Here is a 19389-nt window from a genome sequence, read left to right as displayed (position 1 = left end):
TTGTAATTGCTTTCTGTTGTAGTAATAATAAAATAGATATTTTTATACAACCTTGACTGAACAGTCATTTATATCATTGGGTAATTATTGTATTTTCGCTGTGTTGCAACTAATTAACGATCCACAAACTTACAGAGATAATCACCAAAAACATCTACTGCACAAGGTACATTGTGGTTCTGTCACCCTGGTTCTACAGACATTTTGTAACCCATTGCTCCCTTTGTGTTCAAACCAGTATCCTTGAACTATTGAGATGAAGTATTTTACCAACTATCCTCCTGTCAGCATCCAGAGTGCATCAATTTTCCTTCTTTGAAAGTGTCTGTCCTCTGCATTCCTTTATATGGTGGGTTGTATGTTATAGTGTGTAGAACTGTCTGTTTGAATAATAATAGATATTTGTATACAACCTTGACTGCACAGTCCCTTTTATCGTTGGGTAATAATTGTATTTTTTGCTGTGTTGCAACTAACCAAAGATCCACCTCCTTGTGGAGATAATCCTGCCGTACTATCCACGTTAACAAAATTGGACAACAGAGTTTATAATTGACTTCTGTTTCCAATCTGTTCAGATCCCTTCTGGTGTGCTAGAGGTGTGGGTTTGATTGATGGTTTAGAAACCGATATGCATCCCTGGACCACTGGTCCCCCAGAAGTTGATTTGTCACAGTGTGTGCTAACTCAATTTGGAGTAGGAGGAGGTGTTTGGGGTGGGGGTCTACCTTTGTCTGGGCTAGACATATTGGTACTCTCCTAAGGTACCAGACCAATGGGGGGGACTAGGCACCTCATTACTAAGCTGCTTTCAACTTCCAAGACCAGATGTTGTCTTCTAGAGGTGAGGATTGGCCATGGTTACTGCTCATGTGACCCTCCAAATATTTTTGATTGCAATGCCCATGATCATTCCCTACTGACTATGCTGGGGGTTGTTATTGAGGAGCAACATTATGAGGGACCACATGGTAAGTTTAGATGAATTGGGGAATGCAAGCGTAAAAGCCACCCCACCAAGAGAGTGAAAGGCAGTGGAAGGACCTAATCAGAAAGGATGTTCTGCTCAGAGCATTCTGTTGTTTACCTGTTGTTTCTGCCTATGTACAGCATATACTCCTTGTTCCATCTGTCAGATCACCTGTCAGAGAATCTGACTGCCTCCCTATCTCTGCATCAGCTTGTTCATCAGTGTATTGTGTCTGATTGTCTGTCTCTGGGCATCCCTCGTCCCCTCTGTTGAGCTGTTTAATTACCTTTGTTTCCTTCTGCATATAAAATCAATTGCCTCTGCTTCTGATTGGGTGGTCCCTGGAAGCCTCCTGCCTGTCTCTTTCTGGCTGTCAGTTTTTTTGATCATCACTCTTCACATGTTTCTGCTGCCTGTTTGCTGCCCGATAACTGGTCGCCTTTGCCTGCCTGCCCTTCGGCTGGTCACTCAGTGATGCAGTAGAAAGACACACTGCCTGCACGGCCATTGAAGCATCAGATTGGCCTCACTCCTCTTATCACAGCCGATTGCATATGGTACCCTTCCTACCACCCACTGCCACAATTTATTTTCCTCCCCAGGGACTTTTTCTCTCCAGCGTTACTCTTGGGATGGAATTAAAGCTTTTTATGTAGAACCTCCCCCACACCCCAAAAGAAATGTAACAGGCTTAAGGCAAGAGATAGTCTCATGTTCACTGAATTAGATGTCAGGGTGTAAAGTTCCTCTTTGTAGAGGCAGCAACGCACTGAAAGCCTATTCTGCAACATCTATTTTTGGAAAAGCTATGGGAATATTTCAGGTGGCTCACTGGGAATCACGCTGTCCCCTCTAGGTTTGAGGGCTCACATGGTGCATGGGAACAGGATCAGACGGGGGTCTGGGAGTGCAGTTATAAACTTACAGAACCTACCAGGGGTAGACATGCTCTATCAGTACCATGCCAGAAGGAGACTACGAGTTGGGTGGTATTCCGGCAGTAATCTGCTGGAATACCGCCCAATGGAATTACCGTTCCTGCCATTTGGTCCACTTGGTCCAGCAGAAAAGTGGCATTGGTGGGGTTAATCCCAATTTTTTTACAGTCTATTGGACTCTATGGGGCATTTTTGGAAGAATTACCACCAATGTTACTGATTTTCAGCAGAAGGTGGGAGGATTTAGCTTTGGGATGATGTTGCAGGTAAATCCCCACTCCAGGGGCATACTCGTATGACAGTGCAAGAAAAATGGCTGCAATTCCGTTATCACTATTTTATTCCTGCACCCCTTATTTGTAATGAGCCCTTAAAGTACTGATGATTATTCATGCAATTGCAATATATATTTAAGCCTACGAGCAAGGGAAGGGCAATGATTGTGGGATAATGACCCATCCCTGTGCTGTTGCTCAAGGCAAACCCAAGGGCTATACAGTAGGAAAGGGTCAATATCCTAAGCAATCATGACCCCTCCAAGGTCTATAAGGCTGTAAGAACACACCCGCATGTTTCCTCCTTTGCACATACTATGTGAAGAGGAGATTGAAAATGAAAGAGAACTTTTGACCGAAGAGGTGAGCGCATTGACGATTGAGGCCATATATCAATAGTAGACTTATGGAGCACAGATGCAAGCAATAAGCAGGAAGAACATGGCTGATATAGGGGGAGAGGGGCAATTGAGGGTGCTGGCAATAGAAGACAGGTAAATGCAGTAAAGTTGGCATTGCAGAGAAAGTGAGGCAGAAATTCGTGACTGGAACACTCAAAATGGTCGATATGATGTCTATATCAGGAGTTATAGACAGAACTTTGAGCATTCTGATTGGTCATAAGTGACATATCACTAGCCCAGGATGTTGATAATAGTTTGATTGTCCGATAGTCTGTAAATTAGACTTGTCCCACTCCTTGATGTAAGTGTTGTAAAGCAGCCCACATGCGTTTGTAACCATTCCTGCAAAAGGTGGACTCAAATTATAATCGGAGGTAAAACCACATGCCTGACAGCTCCTGACTGCTCACGTAATCTGTATTCAGGGAAAATAAGTAATTTAAAATATATATATATATATATATATATATATATATATATATATATATATATATATATATATCGTGGTGTCCCCCCTTAGAGAATTGGATCTCCACATGTCAAAGTCCATCCCAGCCTCGCCTCTTTCAAGACAACACTATAAAACAACATCTGACTCGCAGGTGCTATGAGTCCCCATTCTCACATGAATTAATGGAAAGAGCAGGTCCTAATAACCATGCTGTGTAGCACTGATGACCTCAGATAAAAAGGTGGTGAATCAGCCAGCCAAGTACCCTGCAAGGGAGTGCTGCATCATCCATTCCAACACTGCCACATAAATGCACACATTATGTAATGGCTGCAAGGCAACATGGGCATTGGCCATCAAGATCGGCAAATGTCTTGGCCAGTAAACCTCTTCCATTGCACAGGTACCTTAGTGTAACTATCAGCTGCAACCAAGTCCAAATGAGGTTCAGGAAGAACCTATTCACTGTTTCACTAACAAACATTGATGATTTCCCAGGGTTTGTTGACCTGATTGCAATTTCAGATTCATTTAGAAGATATTGATTGTGAGTGGCCTATGGGTAATCTTGACAATCTAAGGGACCTCCTGTGCATTTTGCTGATGTCTGATATTGCAGAAGACAAGTTACGGAATCCTCTCCCTGGCTTCCTCCAGCCACTGGTACAAACCCACAAGAATCAGAGAGATGCGAGGCTACATTGAAATTGAGAGCTTCTCCCACAAGTCTGTGCTTCTGTCAGGGGGAAGCCTGTATGAATGACACTGCATCCGCTATGTCTGCGTGCACCAGTCGATTGGAACAGCCCTGGGCTTCTCCATGGATACCCTTTAGGAAAGGAACTGTAGGGATTCAATTTAAAGATGTGGCCCAGAGCTCAATCAAGATCAAGTCCCTGCTCAGGTTTTTCGCTCCCGCCTAGGTATACCCAATATTATAGGTTTCTGATGTATGATGACACATCAGGCCTGTGCCAGATCTCCTAGCATTGGAGTTCCTAGCCATTGGAAAGCAGTGCCAGTTATTCTGGCACTTCAGGGGTCCCTAGCACAATGATGGGACAGGGTACAAAGGGTTACCAATAAGAAACTCCTGCAACATCATCTTCAAAAAGGAGAAATCCCCTACATCTTAAAGCCAACTTTGCAAAGGTGTTCTGGGGTGAGCCACAACATTCCATAATCTATGGGGTTGTGGGTGCGAGGGACGGTTAACATTACATATTACAATCTCTCTCCCCAGAGACAGCAGATCATTAAAAGTCATGTGATCAGCCTGAAGAAGCTTCAGTTTCTCTCTCTCCAGGTTTCGTTCCTGCCTTGGGCGCCATCTTGGACTGCCCCCCTGCCATCTCACTTACATTTCGATCAGCCTCAATCACCCTGAAGTGGGGACAGCACTGCCTATTCACCACAAAGTAAAACATGTCAACATTACAAGTGATGTCAACACTGCTGGAATCCAGGAGAGTTTACAGGTTGCTTCATCATGATTACACACCTGCACTGCACAGCAGGACTAATTAAAGGCCTCGCATCACAAAATCTTACCTGTTTTACTGTCCACAGTGAAGTACTTCTCATCCTCCAGGACACTGTACACCACCCTTGCGCTGCTGCCATACATCGGGTCATCTGCATCCGACGCGGTCACCTGCATTACCGATGTGCCTATGCAAGGGAAGGGGAAAGATGGAGGACAAAGAATAGGTCGAGGTTTAATAGTCTTCTTTTCATGACTATGAAGATTCCTCACATTATAGCAACTTCCTTGCGCACATTTAGTTACCGTATGGGGGAAACAACGTTTCTGCGTTCAATGTCTAGAGTGCATACAACTTATCCCAAACAGTAGAGACATGTCACTGATCTGGCCCGCTCTGCACAGAACATTCAGCTCTAAATTCATTAACGCCTGGCTGCACGTGACAGTGGTAGCTACTCTACATTTTGTGGGTAAGTTGGATTTTCTATGCACAGGGCAATTTAAGGAGTTTTACAACGTTGGCCTTCATTGAGTGATCTTCACAAAACATTCCCTGAAAAATATACAGCCAGTCCTCCCTTGCTGGGGAGATACTTGCAGCATTCTAACACGGGATGAGTGAGCTATGAGGCAGTTTTCAAAATTCCTAAGTCCCAATAGCCTTTCCAAAGGGAATTGCTGCTGTCCAAAAATAGCTAAATGCATCAATACCATGTTTGGTCTATTTGCATGGCCTCTTAGTCTTATGTGCCCTGTAAGAATGGTAGCCGGGAGGATAGTGGGCTAGCAGGAGTATCACTAATGTGCTGTTTCAGAACTGACAGTGCAAGGCAGATCAGAGAAACAGTTGTCTGCTGTGAGGATGTGTCTACGTATTAAGGAACATGTGATGATGTGCCTGTTGTAGCATGCGATCTCAGGGTAGCCACGTGGCCCCATACTAGATAGCATTCAGCACCATCATGTCAGACTCATAATCACAAAAAGGAACAGCCCTTGAAATGAATGTTTGCAACAAAGATAACCATTTTTTCATATTTGTGTAAACATGGTTATCTTTTTCTAGCCATTGCAGGAGCTATGGACCTGCCTTGTGGATTGCCTCTGGTACTGTCCGGCTCCCAGGCCTTATTATCTTTGTTTGTTTAAGTATTTTATTGAGATCAATGAGCATGTAAGAAATCCAATTCATATAATGGAACAAGTGACAATATACAAGTATAATTACACATAACTTATCTAATATAGAGCTACACACTATAAGAGCCTTACATGGTGGTATAGGGTCATAGGTAGTCTAATGCACAAAGGTGCAATTTATAATAAACTAATAGTTATAGTATTGTCTGTTTGATGTGCTTTCAGAAACCAGGTGACAGACAAAACAGACATGAACAAGAGGAAGGGAGGGGTAAGGTATTTACTAAGATGAACAATGTAAGCAAAGTGTAGTCATATCAATTAACAAGACATTATACTTTCTAGAAAGTTTAAGAATGTATGCCATTTCAATTCATATTTGAGCTGTAAAGTATTGAGGTGTTGCATAACAATTTTCCATTCTATGGATATTGCATACCGAGGTCCATCATATTTTAAGATCTGTCCAGTTAGAAGTTATAGCTTGCTATTAATCAAGAGATCAAACAATGCACATATACTTTTATCAAGCAATGGCTTCCAAGATACAGAAAACTAAGGCAGAAATCTTGTTGTATGTTATAAATGCATTTAAGAATTTTCTACAACGTTTCTTAAAAAGTTGTAACACACACACATTGAAAAATAATGTGTTTAAATGATCCTTGAGTATGACGGCAACTCCAAAAATGGTCATTTTGTAAGATTCTTCCCTTAAATAGAATTACAGGAGTAATAAAGGCTATATGATGGAAAAGTACAAACTTTGAAGTAGGCTTGCTGATGTGATAGCCTTGGAGATGTTTTTCCACACAGAGGGCCAAACTGATTGGGCATCTGTTAAGGAACAGTCTTACTTCCATGCTACTCAGCATTTACAAGCATCTTCATTAGTTGACATTGATGTAATTATCTTATAAAACATGGAAGCCGTAAAATGTGAGCTTGACATATGTTGCGCTCTATCAACCTGAGAAACCGTAGCTTTACATATTAATAAATCATAATTTTCCATAATAGTGTTGATCAAACTCAAATATTGTTGCATATACAACATTGGCAGATGTAATTCAATTACAATCTCATTAAAGGTGAGTAAAGTGGAGTGTAAACAGTTGTTTAACATATTTAATACACAAAGAGAGCCATGGATTCCAACAGATAATTATTTTGTTAATTTCTATTAAAGGGTTCATCCAAATATATTGTGAAATGAACTGGGAAGATTGTGTGATAGATGGAAATAAATAAGATCAAAGATATTTAGTGGAGAGATTAATTCTAACACTAGCAAATAGTTTATTGTTTATCTTGATATTGGAATAATCAGTCAGCGTATGGGGGGGGAACCATTGCTCTCTCTATCTAAAAGAATGTGGTTTTTTATACAAGTGAACCCAAAATGTGGTTTGTGTTACAATTGGGTTAACAAAATTATGGGGAGAAAAACAGGGGGGAACACAAACTGCCTCCTACTCCTGCACTGTGTGCACAAAAAACATACATAACTTAGGGCCTCATTACACGTTAGGCGGTAAGGGAATAACGGTACCAGTAAGGGATTACCGGTATCGCTAAATTCCCTAGCTAATCATGACCCGGACTGGCCACTATTAGCGGCACCGCTAAGAACGGTGCCACTAATAGCGGCCATTCCGTGGGCGCACAACCCCTCATGTCGCAAATAGCGGCATGGCGCTAATAGCACGCCATTAAAAGGCATGCGGACATGCTAATAGCGGTATGGTATTGGCCGAAGAAGCCCATACCGGCAAGGAGGAAATACCGGCATCGCGAACCACATGTTAAGAGAGCTGAGTAGTATCCCCACCTGCCACAGGTGGCCACAACACCACAGGTGGAGGCAATGGAGACTGGGGCAGCACAAAAGGAGCACACCACACCCCTTCCACACCCCTTCCCACACCAAGATGGTTCCAATACTTGCAGCATTACATGGGCTGGAGGACATGATTGCATTGCATCACCAACAACAACAGGCAGCACAGAGGAGACGCAGGGGGAGGAGTATGGCGATACTGGCCCAGCAAGCCACACCAGTGCACCCGGTCATACCACAGAGGCAGCCAGCAATCCCCAGGATTCTAGCCATTCCATTCAATCTAACCCCTGAGCAGATACACACCCTGTGCCGCCTGGACTGGGATACCATCACCACCATGGTGGACATGAATCGCAACGACATAGTGAGCCACATACAGACATAGTGAGCCACATACAGATCCGTACTGCCATCCCCCCTCTACTGAAGGTGGTAACTGTGCTCCACTACCTGGCCACAGGCATCTACCAGCATACGGTAGTACAGATGCATGGCATTTCATAACCAGTATTCACACGCACGCCGACCCAGGTGCTCGATGCCCCCCTGAAGCACACCAGTGAACATATATCCCTACCATGGACAGCCCAGGAGATCTCCAATGATGAAGTTGGCATCTATTCACTTGCATGCATCCCAAGTAGCATCGGGGCAATCGACTGGACCCATGTGCAAATGGTGCCCCCACATCACAATGAGGCTGTCTACCGAAACAGAAAGCATTACCTCTCCATCAATGTCCAAATGGTATGTGACTCAAAAAAGAGAACAACAGTCGTGACCGATACCCCTGATCAACCCATGAATCAATGGTCCTGCGTAACTCAATGATACCACGCAACATGGAGCGCCATGCTAGACAAAGTTTGTGGCTACTTGGCGAGTAGCTGGGCAGGCACATGGCAGTGTGATGTGGGGTGTGTTTGGGGGGAGAGATGCATACTCCAACTGGTTGTGGACTGTCGTCCGTACAATAAAGGGACATACAGATGTACGCCAATGTCCACCAACGCAGCACACAATGGAGAGGACACAAAACCACATGCAAGTAGTAAAATGCACAACAAAGGCATCAATCCATAACGAAATACATGACACATCTATCCACATGCACATTGCACATCATACCATATCCTACATGACACAAAGCTACTACATGCAGCCAATATGCATAATGTAAATGTGCGTTGAACAACATCACAACAGATAGGCGCCCTTGAGTGCATGCAAAGGGATCACCTGTAGCCATTGTACAGAACCACACCCATACACCACTACTGATGTGCCGCTTCACAGCATGGGGACATTGGAATCATAATGGCAATACACTAGCAGTGTCGTACAAAGGTTGTCTGGGCCCAGGAACACCTAGGACCTATCCACACTCAGGACATTGGAAATACTGCCAGAGGCGTGCATGGTGCACGTCCACTTGCAGGGACTAGCTTACCTTCTCACATTGCAGTTACACTGATCGTCTCCATGCATGCTGGGATTCGTGGATGCTAATCAGAATGCTAACAGAATTATTGTGAAATGTCCAGGTTGCAATTGGGGTGACCAGTAACAAGGCCCCATTGTTCCAGCCATGCAGGTCATGCTGGCTATCCCCTGAAGAGTTGGCTCCTTACCCCTATACAGAACCCACAGAACAGGCACAAAGAGGAATAGAACCTTGCACAGAACCTGTGAGAACACCTGAGGGCTCCAGCACCCTTCCACGGTGTCGTTGCCAGATTGTCCATGGCTACTTGATTGCGATGGTGGCCGTCGGCTTGGCTCAATGGATTGCAGGGGGCTGGAGGTCTGCCTTTGCGTTTCAAGGTCAATGGTCTCCTCAACGTCCGACAGTGGCGCGGTGGCTGCTGCCTCACCAGTGGAACTGGTGGCAGCAGAGAGCGGGCCCTCTGTGCTTGTTTCCAATGACGGGGGAAACGCAGCCATGGCTTCAGGCCGTGTTGAACTGGCGCTCTTGCTGCCTTTACCCCTCTGCTGGTGCTCACTGCTCTCGGTGCCCCTTGAGGTGGTGGCGGTGTCCCCTGTCTCCTGTAGGGAATATCATTGGTGATGGTTCTACGTGCCTTATGCAGAATGATTACGTCATGCCGCTCTATGCATTGGGACCTCTTTAGTTGGGAATCCGGTAATGGGGATGTTGGGAGGGTCATGCATGAATGGGTCTGTGTTGCACGTGTATGTGGTGATGCGTGCATGTGTGTGTGTTGGGGTGTGACACTCACATTGGCAGGGTTGTGTGCATGTATGTTTGTGGCTGGATCCATGGGCTGGTTCTGGACTCAGATTTGGGGGGCCCCTCACCCTTCACAGTGCATTGTTTAATGTGTACACTCACCTCCATCTGATGAAGTGGGTGCACCACGCTCCATATCTCCGACTCCCTTGATTGATTCCACGCCAATAGTGTTGGCGCATGTCTCCTCCCACTCCCGGAGTTTTATTGGAGAATCAGCTCCACCTCCTGTGGCCATAGCCAGGTTGCGATTTGCAGCCAGAATGCTGCGGACCCGGAGCCGTAGATCGTCCCACCGCTTTCTGCAGTCCTTGACAGTGCGAGTGGTGGTGCCCACCGCACTTACTTTTTGGGCAACCTCAGCCCAGATGACCTTCTTCTTTACGAGGGTCTCACGCCGCATGTCATTGGTGAATACAACATTGGCATTTGCGGCAAGGGTCTCAGTTAAGATGATCAGGTCCTCGCTGGTGAATTTTTCTTTGTGCTGCCGATCAGCGCCTTTCTTGATGGCCTTTGGCATCTTCAGGGTATCCGGGATGATTTGGTGTTGGAGTCGTGTGGAAACAGGTCCTGGCTGCTGAGGATGGCAATAGATTGTGTTTTTAAAGATGGCCGCCGTTCTCTTTCCCGTTCCTGTGCGATGATGCTATTTCCGGTTCCGCAATTTTACAGTCACTGCTAATAGCAGCGATCGCTAATAGCGGTCTACCCTATTAGCGGTGACTGCTATTTGCATGTAGCGGAAGGTCGGAAGTGCTATCAGCGCTTTTGTCAAAGCCGGTGATGGACTTTTTGGGTTCTTTTGCGGCATGGCGGTAGGGTCATTACCGGCATGGCGCTGTGTTCGTGTCCGCATACTCGTAATGCCACGCTATTAGCGGCATCATGCGACGCCAGACACGTTAATAGCGCCGTGCCGGTAATGGGCGGTTTTTATCACATAACGTGTAATGAGGCCCTTTGTCTTTAAACCAAAACCAAAGCACTGCAAGAATTGTGGGCACAACACATCTACTTTGACCAGAAAGAAAACAATATTTAGATGTGAATCATAGGAGCCTGCAGGGTATACACATTTTTTTAAGGTTAATAAAACTGTGTATACCCTGCAGGCTCCTATGATTCACATGTATTTATTGTTTTCTTTCTGGTCAAAGTAGATGTGTTGTGCCCGCAATTCTTGTGGTACTTTGGTTTTGGTTTAAAGACTAAGTTATGTACATTTTTGTGCACACATTTCAGGAGTAGGAGGCAGTTTGTGTCGCTCCCCCCCCCTTTTTCTTCCTCTAAAAGAAGCCAGTTCGGCACACTAAAATTAGTAGGAGTAAACCACAATTGAACTTGTTAAAAACAAATGCCATATGATATTTTTTTTTAAATCTGGGATGCCTACCCCACCATTAGCTTGTGACTTTTTAAGTTTACATAGAGACATTCTCCTTTTCTTTTCCCTCCAGAGAAATGTAAGAATAAAGGTGTCCAGTGATGTAAAGAAAGAGGGGGGAGGGGATGGATTGAGAACATATATAGACAATAAAGTACAATTGGGGAGATCATCATTTTAACTGTTTCAAGCCTACCTCACCATGATAAGAAAAGAAGGGACCAAGAATTCATAAGATCCTTTACTCTAGCTAGAATAGTTGCAGTATTATGTTTAATTATATCTTTGATGGAGGAAGATATGTGAATGCCCAGATATTTGATTCCTGAGGAGCACCATATCATACTTAAGATTTGAGTGTGGTGTTTAGCGCAGTGAAAATTAAGTGGTAGGATTTCTGACTTATCAATATTGAACTTGTAGTCTGAAGCTAGGGAAAATGGTGTATTAATGTTAAGTAGATATTGAAAACGTGTCAGATGTATTCAGAAACAATAATATATCATCTGCATAAGCAGCAGCCTTAATCCGAATACCACTAAAATGTATACCTGTTATATTAGTTTCTTGTCATAATGCTTCTAGGAAAGGCTCCAATGCAAGTATAAAGAGAAGTGGAGAGAGTGGAGACCCTTAACGCGTACATCTGTATAGAGGTAAAAATTAGGACATGTGTCCATTTAGAAAAACTGCTGTTTTAGGATTAGAGTACAGTACATTGACCATGGATATGATAGGATCATCAATCCCATGCCATTTTAAAGTATTAAACATGTAAGCCCACTCTACCCTATTAAATGCTTTTTCTGCATCAAGGGCTATCGCCGTATACGGGTCAGTAAATTTCCGCATGATATCCAGAATGTCAATAAAAAGTCTAGTATTAGATGATGCTAATTGCCCCGATTAGTTTTATTTAGATTTGGGAGAATAGGTAGAAGTTGATTTGCTATGATATTGGCAAACATGTTGCAGTCTGTATTAATATGGGAGATTGGTCTGTAATTTTGGGCAAGTTCAGGATCTTTGTTAGGTTTAGGGAATACGATAAGCATAGCTTCTGAAAAGGTACCTGCTGCTTTCGCGTTGGCAATGAATGAGGTGAATAGATCATTAAGCGTAGGGATTAGGAGATCATTAAAGTGGGCAAAGAAGTCAATGGGAAAGCATTCTGGGCCAGGAGTTTTGCATTTCTTATGGATTTTAATGGCTTAATACATTTCATCAAAGGTAATAGGAACATTTAATACACATAGATCTGTTTTTAAATATGAGTTATGGCATACCTGTTGAAGGAAATCTTTATCACGAGTATTGTTTGGTAAAGCTTCTGAGTACATCATTTTTGGTAGACGTTTGATAATGCTTGTAAGATTCCTTTATCTGCTAAGACTCTAATACCATTGTGGGCTTTAATAACAACAATGTTGGCTCTATCCTTTAAAAGTTTGATATAAGACGCTAGAGATTTGCTAGATTTATTACCAAATTGATACATTTTCGACTTATGTTTTAGAAGGTTGGTGCAGGAGTATTGAGTGGGCAAATTATAATATTGCATTCTAAGCTTAATGATTTTTTGAAAGATAGATGTAGAATTAATTTGTATATCTTATTATTATATATTTAGACTCTAGAGATTTAATAGTCTTGAGTATGTCCTCTGCTTCTTTTTTAAGTTTTTTCTTCCTATTGGCAGCATAGAAGGCTATAGGCCTGATTCAAATAAGCCTTGTATAATGGGGCAAACCCAGTGGAAAACGCTCCGTGAATCAGGTCGTATATGTCCTGTGAGAACGGCTTTATAGCAGTCCCAGTTATTTGAAATGGAGGTATCAGCACTTGGATTTTCTGAGAAGGAAAGGGTATGTTGCTGTTGAATATAGTGTGTGAATTGTTCATCTTTCAAGAGAGCGAGATTAAATCTCCATCTACATGATTTATATACATGTGTTAGATCAGAGAGTTGAATGTGAACAGGTGCATGGTCCGCCAGGGTCATACATTCGGTCTTGGTTTCTAACAGGTGATTAGTCATGGATTTAGAAATGAAGACATAATCAATTCTCGAGAAGGAGTTATGAGGATTGGGGTAAAACGTGCATTCCAAGTCAGAGGGGTGAATTATACGCCAGGCATCAGTTAGACCTAATTCAGAGACAAAGTTGGCAAATTGTGAATGAGATTTGGCAATTTTGTACAGTACAGTAGATTTCCTTTCAAGACAGGGATCTATAATATCATTGCAATCACCACAGACTATGAGGTTATGAGGGTTGGAGTTAAGGATAACATTTCTCAATTGAAACCAGAATGAAGGATCGGCATTGGTGGCCCATAAACATTTAAAATAGAATATTCTGTGAAATAAATGAGTAATTTGACAAGCAACCATCTTCCCACATCATCAGATTCAGTAGCATTGACTTTACAGTGAAAATGTTTATTAATAAGGGTGATGACTCCATTATTTTTCCCGTTCGTTGTGCTAAAGAAAACTTGGCCGATCCATGAGCATTTCAGTTTAGCAGCTTCAGCTTGTGACAGGTGAGATTCTAGTGTACATGCAATAGATGGTTTAGCTCAAATGAGATGAGACAGGACTTTTTGCCTTTTAATAGGATTATGCAGTCCTTTAACGTTCCATGAGGTTATGGTAAATGGCATACGTTACAGATGGGTGGATGTACACAAAAGCATGGCCTCCCAAGAAGGAAGATGCAGTACTGGAATATGTAATATCCTATAATGAAGAGCAGAGCTAGGTGATAGACATTCAGAGAATAATGCTAAATTGATTAGCTGCTGCATTAATAAACTGAGGGGATAGATACATAAGGGAGAGGGGTAGATAAACAAGAACATGAATTTGAATAACTTCCATGTATAGCCTATAACTTTGAGAGGGGTAGTGGCTAATGGAAAACAGCCACTCCATTTCATGTTGGGATATAGACAATGTAGAGTGGGGTTGAAGGTCATACCCAAAAGGGCATGCTCTGCTGCCCTCTCCGGCGAGATAATTACATGTTGATGTTAGCTTCATACAACACATTTGTATTCAAGTAGGTGGCTTGGAGATATCATTTCCTCCCTTCTTTGGCTTTGGATGAAGTTGTGCAGGGCCCTCAGTTTTTGGAAAGTGAAAGAACGCCCATTAAGAGTAACCTTAAGGATAGCTGGATGAATAATTCCATGTCGGGCGTTTAATTTATTAGAGCAGGTCTAAAGGTCAGAAGTTCTTTTCTTCTAGCAGCAGTGGCATCTTGAGAAATAAATATTTTGTAGCCCTCCCACATGAGCTGCCTTGTTTGCTTTGCTTTGTCCGTGATATGTAGGACGTGAGCATAGTCCAGTAAGGCAAAGATTAGAGTTCTGGGAGCATTGTGCGCTGAAATTATGGGTCCAACCCAGTGAGCCCTTTGAATGTTGAGCTGTAAGGATGCTGGAAGCTCCAAGGTTATGGAAAGCATGTAGTACAAGACTTGAAAGGGGTTGTCCTTTTCATTTTTTTCTGGTAGGCCCACAATCCACAGGTTGTTTCTACTATCCCTATTTTCAAGATTTTCTGTTTGTTTCTGTAGAGAGCTAAGGGTGTTTTGAAGTGAGGCCATCCTACCTGCAACATCCTCAGCATCGCTGACTCTTCTTTCAACTTCACTCATGCGCGATTCAAAAGTGGACCATTTCTCATCTATCATTTGCAATTTTACATTTGTGGGTTCCATGAAAGGTTTAAGGGCGGCTCTTATCTCTGTTAAGATGTTTTCCATCACCAGGTCGTCTGTCATCTTTAGGGGTGGACAAGCCACTTTTCTATCTTTTAGGGGCATTGGCCATAGAAGGTAAGGGCACTTCTTTGGGTTGCCTTTTATTTGATGCCATACTGGGTTAATAAGGTGGCAGAATATTCAAACACTGTTAATGACCAATACTTAGGTTAGAAACCAAAAAGCCCCATTAATTGAAAGGTTTTTATTTCCTGTTTCCACTAAATAATAAAGTCAGCCGTGCGCCAAAAGTACCTTGTTTGTGGTAAAATCACTTAAAATGACCCCGCAGCTGGGTAATATATGAAATAAGCTTAGCCTGCTTATATGTCCTGTTTTCCCTAAATAATAAAGGCAGCTGTGTGCCAAAAGTACCTTGTTTGCTGCAGACTCACTTAAAAGGGCCCTGCAGCCATTTAATATATTAAATATGCTTAGCCTGCTTATGTTTTCCATTTTCACTAAATATTAAAGGTAACCGTGTGCCAAAAGTACCTTGTAGGCTGTTGTTAGGGCTTGAAAACAGCAGGCGTGCCATTGTTGTGAGGGAATTGTGCCTCTTTATAATAAGCGGCAAATTCTTTGTCGCGTTAGCCAACCAGCTGACAGGAAACGTCGGCCTTCTTGCTACGCAACTCCTCCGCTGCAGGCCATAACCGTGGCTGCTTTCACTTTCCCTCAGCCTTTTTTGCAGGATGAGCCAGGTTTCTCCATGAAGCGCCACCATCCACAGAATCGTGGAAGAGAATGAACACAGTGTTTATAAGAATCTTGTGCAAGTTTATAACTTTATAAAATAATTTGCCAGAGCGGGAGCTCGGAGTTACGCAGCCATTCCGGTCAGCACTTAGTCACGCCCCGCATTGTTTGTTTTGTTTTGTATGTGTTGATTCCTGCTTTTGGAACTGTGAGCTTTGTTGGTTTGTGGACTTGACGCTTTCCTTTTGTATCGTGTGTACATAAGGGAAACCATTTTGCCGAAATGAGCCTGTGTTAGGATCTTCCGTGTGCTGATTCGATTCATTGGAATTTTTGACCCTGGCAAGTTTACTGATCTTTCCTTGTGCCTCTGATGAGGTCACTGGATTGCATGGGCTCAGAGGCCTGAGGTTGGGCTTTGCTGCTAGCACATTAATCTTCCCATCTCATAGGTTTTTCCTGCCTGGGATTCAGCAACTCTTCTCAGGCATGTCTCATCCGGAAGAGGGAGGGACACTGCCTATGTTTCTGTATCTCTCCCTGCTACATACAGATCAGTTCTCGCTTTTTCAGCTTGGAAGTGGGCCTAGCGGCATTCCTCCATCTTGTTCACTTGACTCCACTGTACAAAGAGGTTTTAAATTCCTGAACTTTGCGGTTGGGAGGAAATTTGACCACCCATGTATGGGAGCCCCAATCGGGCAAAGTCCTAGGGTGACCGGTGTGCTGACGACTAATCAACTTTAAATAGAAGGTTGGCAGAGGAAGGAATTATGACCACATGGTATTTTACTCAATGTGACCCAATTTATATTGAATGGTGATTGAAATTGATCAACATTCCAGGCTACTATGCTGTTTTGAATGCGTGCAGTCTTGTTCAGTCTGCAAATGTCATGTATGTGCATCGAGACTGCCTAGTAGCTGTTGGCTTCGGGCCAGAATGCTACTCGGTGGTGCCGGAATGATCATGCCTATTAAGTGCGGCATGATCAGAATGATGCTTGGGCATGAAGGCAAGCCTAGTGCTCAGAGGTGTATGGATGTGCATGGCAGCAGGGGGCCCTGGTACAATTTCATCAGTGTGCTGAATAGCATGTATGGCCGTACATGATGTTAGGGACTGAAAATCGTCATTTGCAAAGCTGTGGCAATAGTTCAGGGTTCACTTTACCATCCTTTTGTGCTATATCAATCTGCGGGTTCGGCTTCCCAGGGCAATGCCCCTTTGGCTTAGCTACCTGCCTCCCCCCACTCATTCGTTCGACCAATGTGTCCTATTTGCAGTGCCTCAGGCCCTCTGCTGCTACTGCCTCTGCAGACTGCGTCACTTCCTCCCGAGGGGATTTCCATTCACACAGGCTGGCCTTCAGGCTCTCTTGATTGCCTTGTGGGGGTGGGGAATTCGGTATGTGGCATCCCTACTGTGCTGGGGAGCACACCACAACCTCTCTTTTCTGTATTGTATTTTTTCACAGACATTGGGCTGTGGCTCGCTGGACTGTGGAAAGGTGACACATGGAATAGTGACCATCTCTAATAACAACAGACAGAGAAACTGCGTTTTCCTTTTGAGGATGTGTTCAATTTCAGCATACCAACGCCATTCTTGTATTCTTGCTCTAGTGTATTCACTGAATCTGCCTCTTGGTAACATTAATTCTGCAGAGTATTAGAAATGGCCAGTGTAAAGCTCGAGGTATGTGTCAAGGTTGTAATGCATGAATGGGTCCATATGATTCACTCGTTGGTTCTTGAGCTTCTAACTGCTAACATGCTCCCACTGCCACTTCACTTCCTGGCATCATGCTTCTCCATGGGAATCGTACCAAAATGTCGACCTGACACTTGCGACGTCCGAAAATGCCGACTTTCTTTTTACCCCCCTTTACACCACATATATATATGTGGGGGGTATAGAATATAATATTAATATGGGGGGCTGCGGGGGATCTCCCCCTACATATATATGTGGTCTAAAGGGTAAAAGTCAGAATTTTTGGCCGTCGCAATAATCACATAGATCCTTCTCATTGCCTTCCTGCAACTGCAACACCATCTGTAAGGCTCAGGAGTGGTGCCCCCACTGTCATTGGGCACTTCGCCAAATCCATGCTCCTCCTTCTATCCATTCTGCTCCTCCTTTCATTGTGAGGAACACCTGGCTGTGTTGCGGCATCACTCTTAAAGTGAAGTTCTGGTGCTGTAGCAACACCTGGTGAGTTGTGGCCAATGAGGGCGGGGGGAAATGTCATTTTGGCATGTGGCTGCATGCACTGTAGAGGGGAGTTTAAGGCTGATCGAAGACAGCAGGATAGACCTCTGGCAAATACAAGCAGGGACTCTGGACCAACTGTCTGATGAACACCTGACAAACGCTTGGTGCTGGCCAAGATGTGTGACGCACAGCATCTGGGCCCGTTAGAGTGAGGGTTGAGGCTCCACTCAGCCCACCAACAAATATCTTAAGGAGGACGAAATGGGAACCTGCAACCCTCATATTTCAAACAGACCTATCCATGAACTAAACTGTGCTGCCTTCCATAAACCTCAGCATGTAGTTTATGGTAGTTGGTCGAGTTTGGCTGGTAGGATAGCTCTGGGGCAACGTGTTTGTGCTTGTCTTAGAATTAAACCAGCGCTAAGCAGCATAGGTTTCATACCTCTATGTCATGAAGGGCAATATTAAACAATATATTTCTTTTCCAGAACGTCCCCTCTTCGCCATCTGGCATTTTCCAGATCCTTGTTTTGTTGTACATGGAATACAATGTATTAAAATGAAACAGAGAGAGAGAAAGAGAAAGCGAGAGAGAGAGAGAGCAAGAGAGAGAGAGAGAGCAAGAGAGAGAGAGAGAGAGAGAGAGAGAGAGAGAGAGAGAGAGAGAGAGAGAGACATTGGCAACGTGAGTTAGTGAAATGGGACCTGTCTGCAAAAGGGCAGTGGTGGGAGTGCAGGGTTTCAGGTTGATTTGCCCTGTGAGGCCTGCTTCCCTGAACCTCCGACTGAAGGACCCCCTCTAAGATCTACTACCCTTTACTCTTCATACAATTTACCACAGACAGCCGTTCAATATGAACACTGATCGAGCCATATCAAAGCTTTCCTCTTTAACTCTATCACACACTCCCAGTGGCTAACCAGACCCAATGTGCTGTAGTATTTCAGATCTCCAGACTCTTTCCTATGGGTAACAAAATCCCCAGTGTCTCTGCGAAACACGTAGAAAGCAGATCAGTACCGAGGAACCAGGTACTTTCAACCTGCACTCATCAACACCACAGGTTTCACATTTGCCTTTCCCACTGCCCCACGAGCCCTAGACGCTCTTTCTTACAGAGCCACATGCAGCAAGACCAACACAAGTGAAGAATGGTGCTATGTAAGACCACTTATATTACATTACATTATTATTGCCTCTAAAACACACATGCTGGAACCCATCTATGGCAGATGTCTGCCACTTTTGGCTATCCATATAGGTTGGACAACTCCCATCAGGCCTATCTGGCTAGCTAGCATAGTCAATAGTGCGGATTGTGGAAGTCATAGTCCAAAACATCTGGGGAGCTGCAGGTTCCAGAACCCCTGGCTATGGTTTATGATTTCTCTAGCCTTCAGCTTTTCCCCCAGATATCAACCAATTCTTACATGCATCAAGTTTCTCTATGGCAGTGTGTTTACAGGGAAGGACGACCTGTTCTCCAGATCCAAGGACAGGGTCATGACTTTGCGTTCAGATTCTGAGCACAAAACCACATAATTATTTTGGTA

At 43.8% G+C, this 19389-nt stretch overlaps 1 protein-coding gene across 1 annotated transcript in view; it reads right to left on the bottom strand.

Annotated features, from left to right (window-relative positions):
- CDH22 (cadherin 22) overlaps positions 1 to 19389 on the bottom strand; it is a 2717439-nt gene that overhangs the window by 1294916 nt on the left and 1403134 nt on the right. Inside the window, exon 5 of the mRNA XM_069651359.1 lies at positions 4590 to 4709. Coding sequence (XP_069507460.1) covers positions 4590 to 4709 — 120 coding nt within the window. The remainder of the gene's footprint in view (positions 1 to 4589; positions 4710 to 19389) is intronic.

This window comes from Ambystoma mexicanum, chromosome 3p (assembly GCF_040938575.1).
Source record: "Ambystoma mexicanum isolate Mex_15411 chromosome 3p, UKY_AmexF1_1, whole genome shotgun sequence".
Taxonomy (NCBI): Eukaryota; Metazoa; Chordata; class Amphibia; order Caudata; family Ambystomatidae; genus Ambystoma; species Ambystoma mexicanum.
The sequence above is the reverse complement of the archived record's forward strand: the minus strand, read 5'-3'. Positions and strand labels throughout refer to the sequence as shown.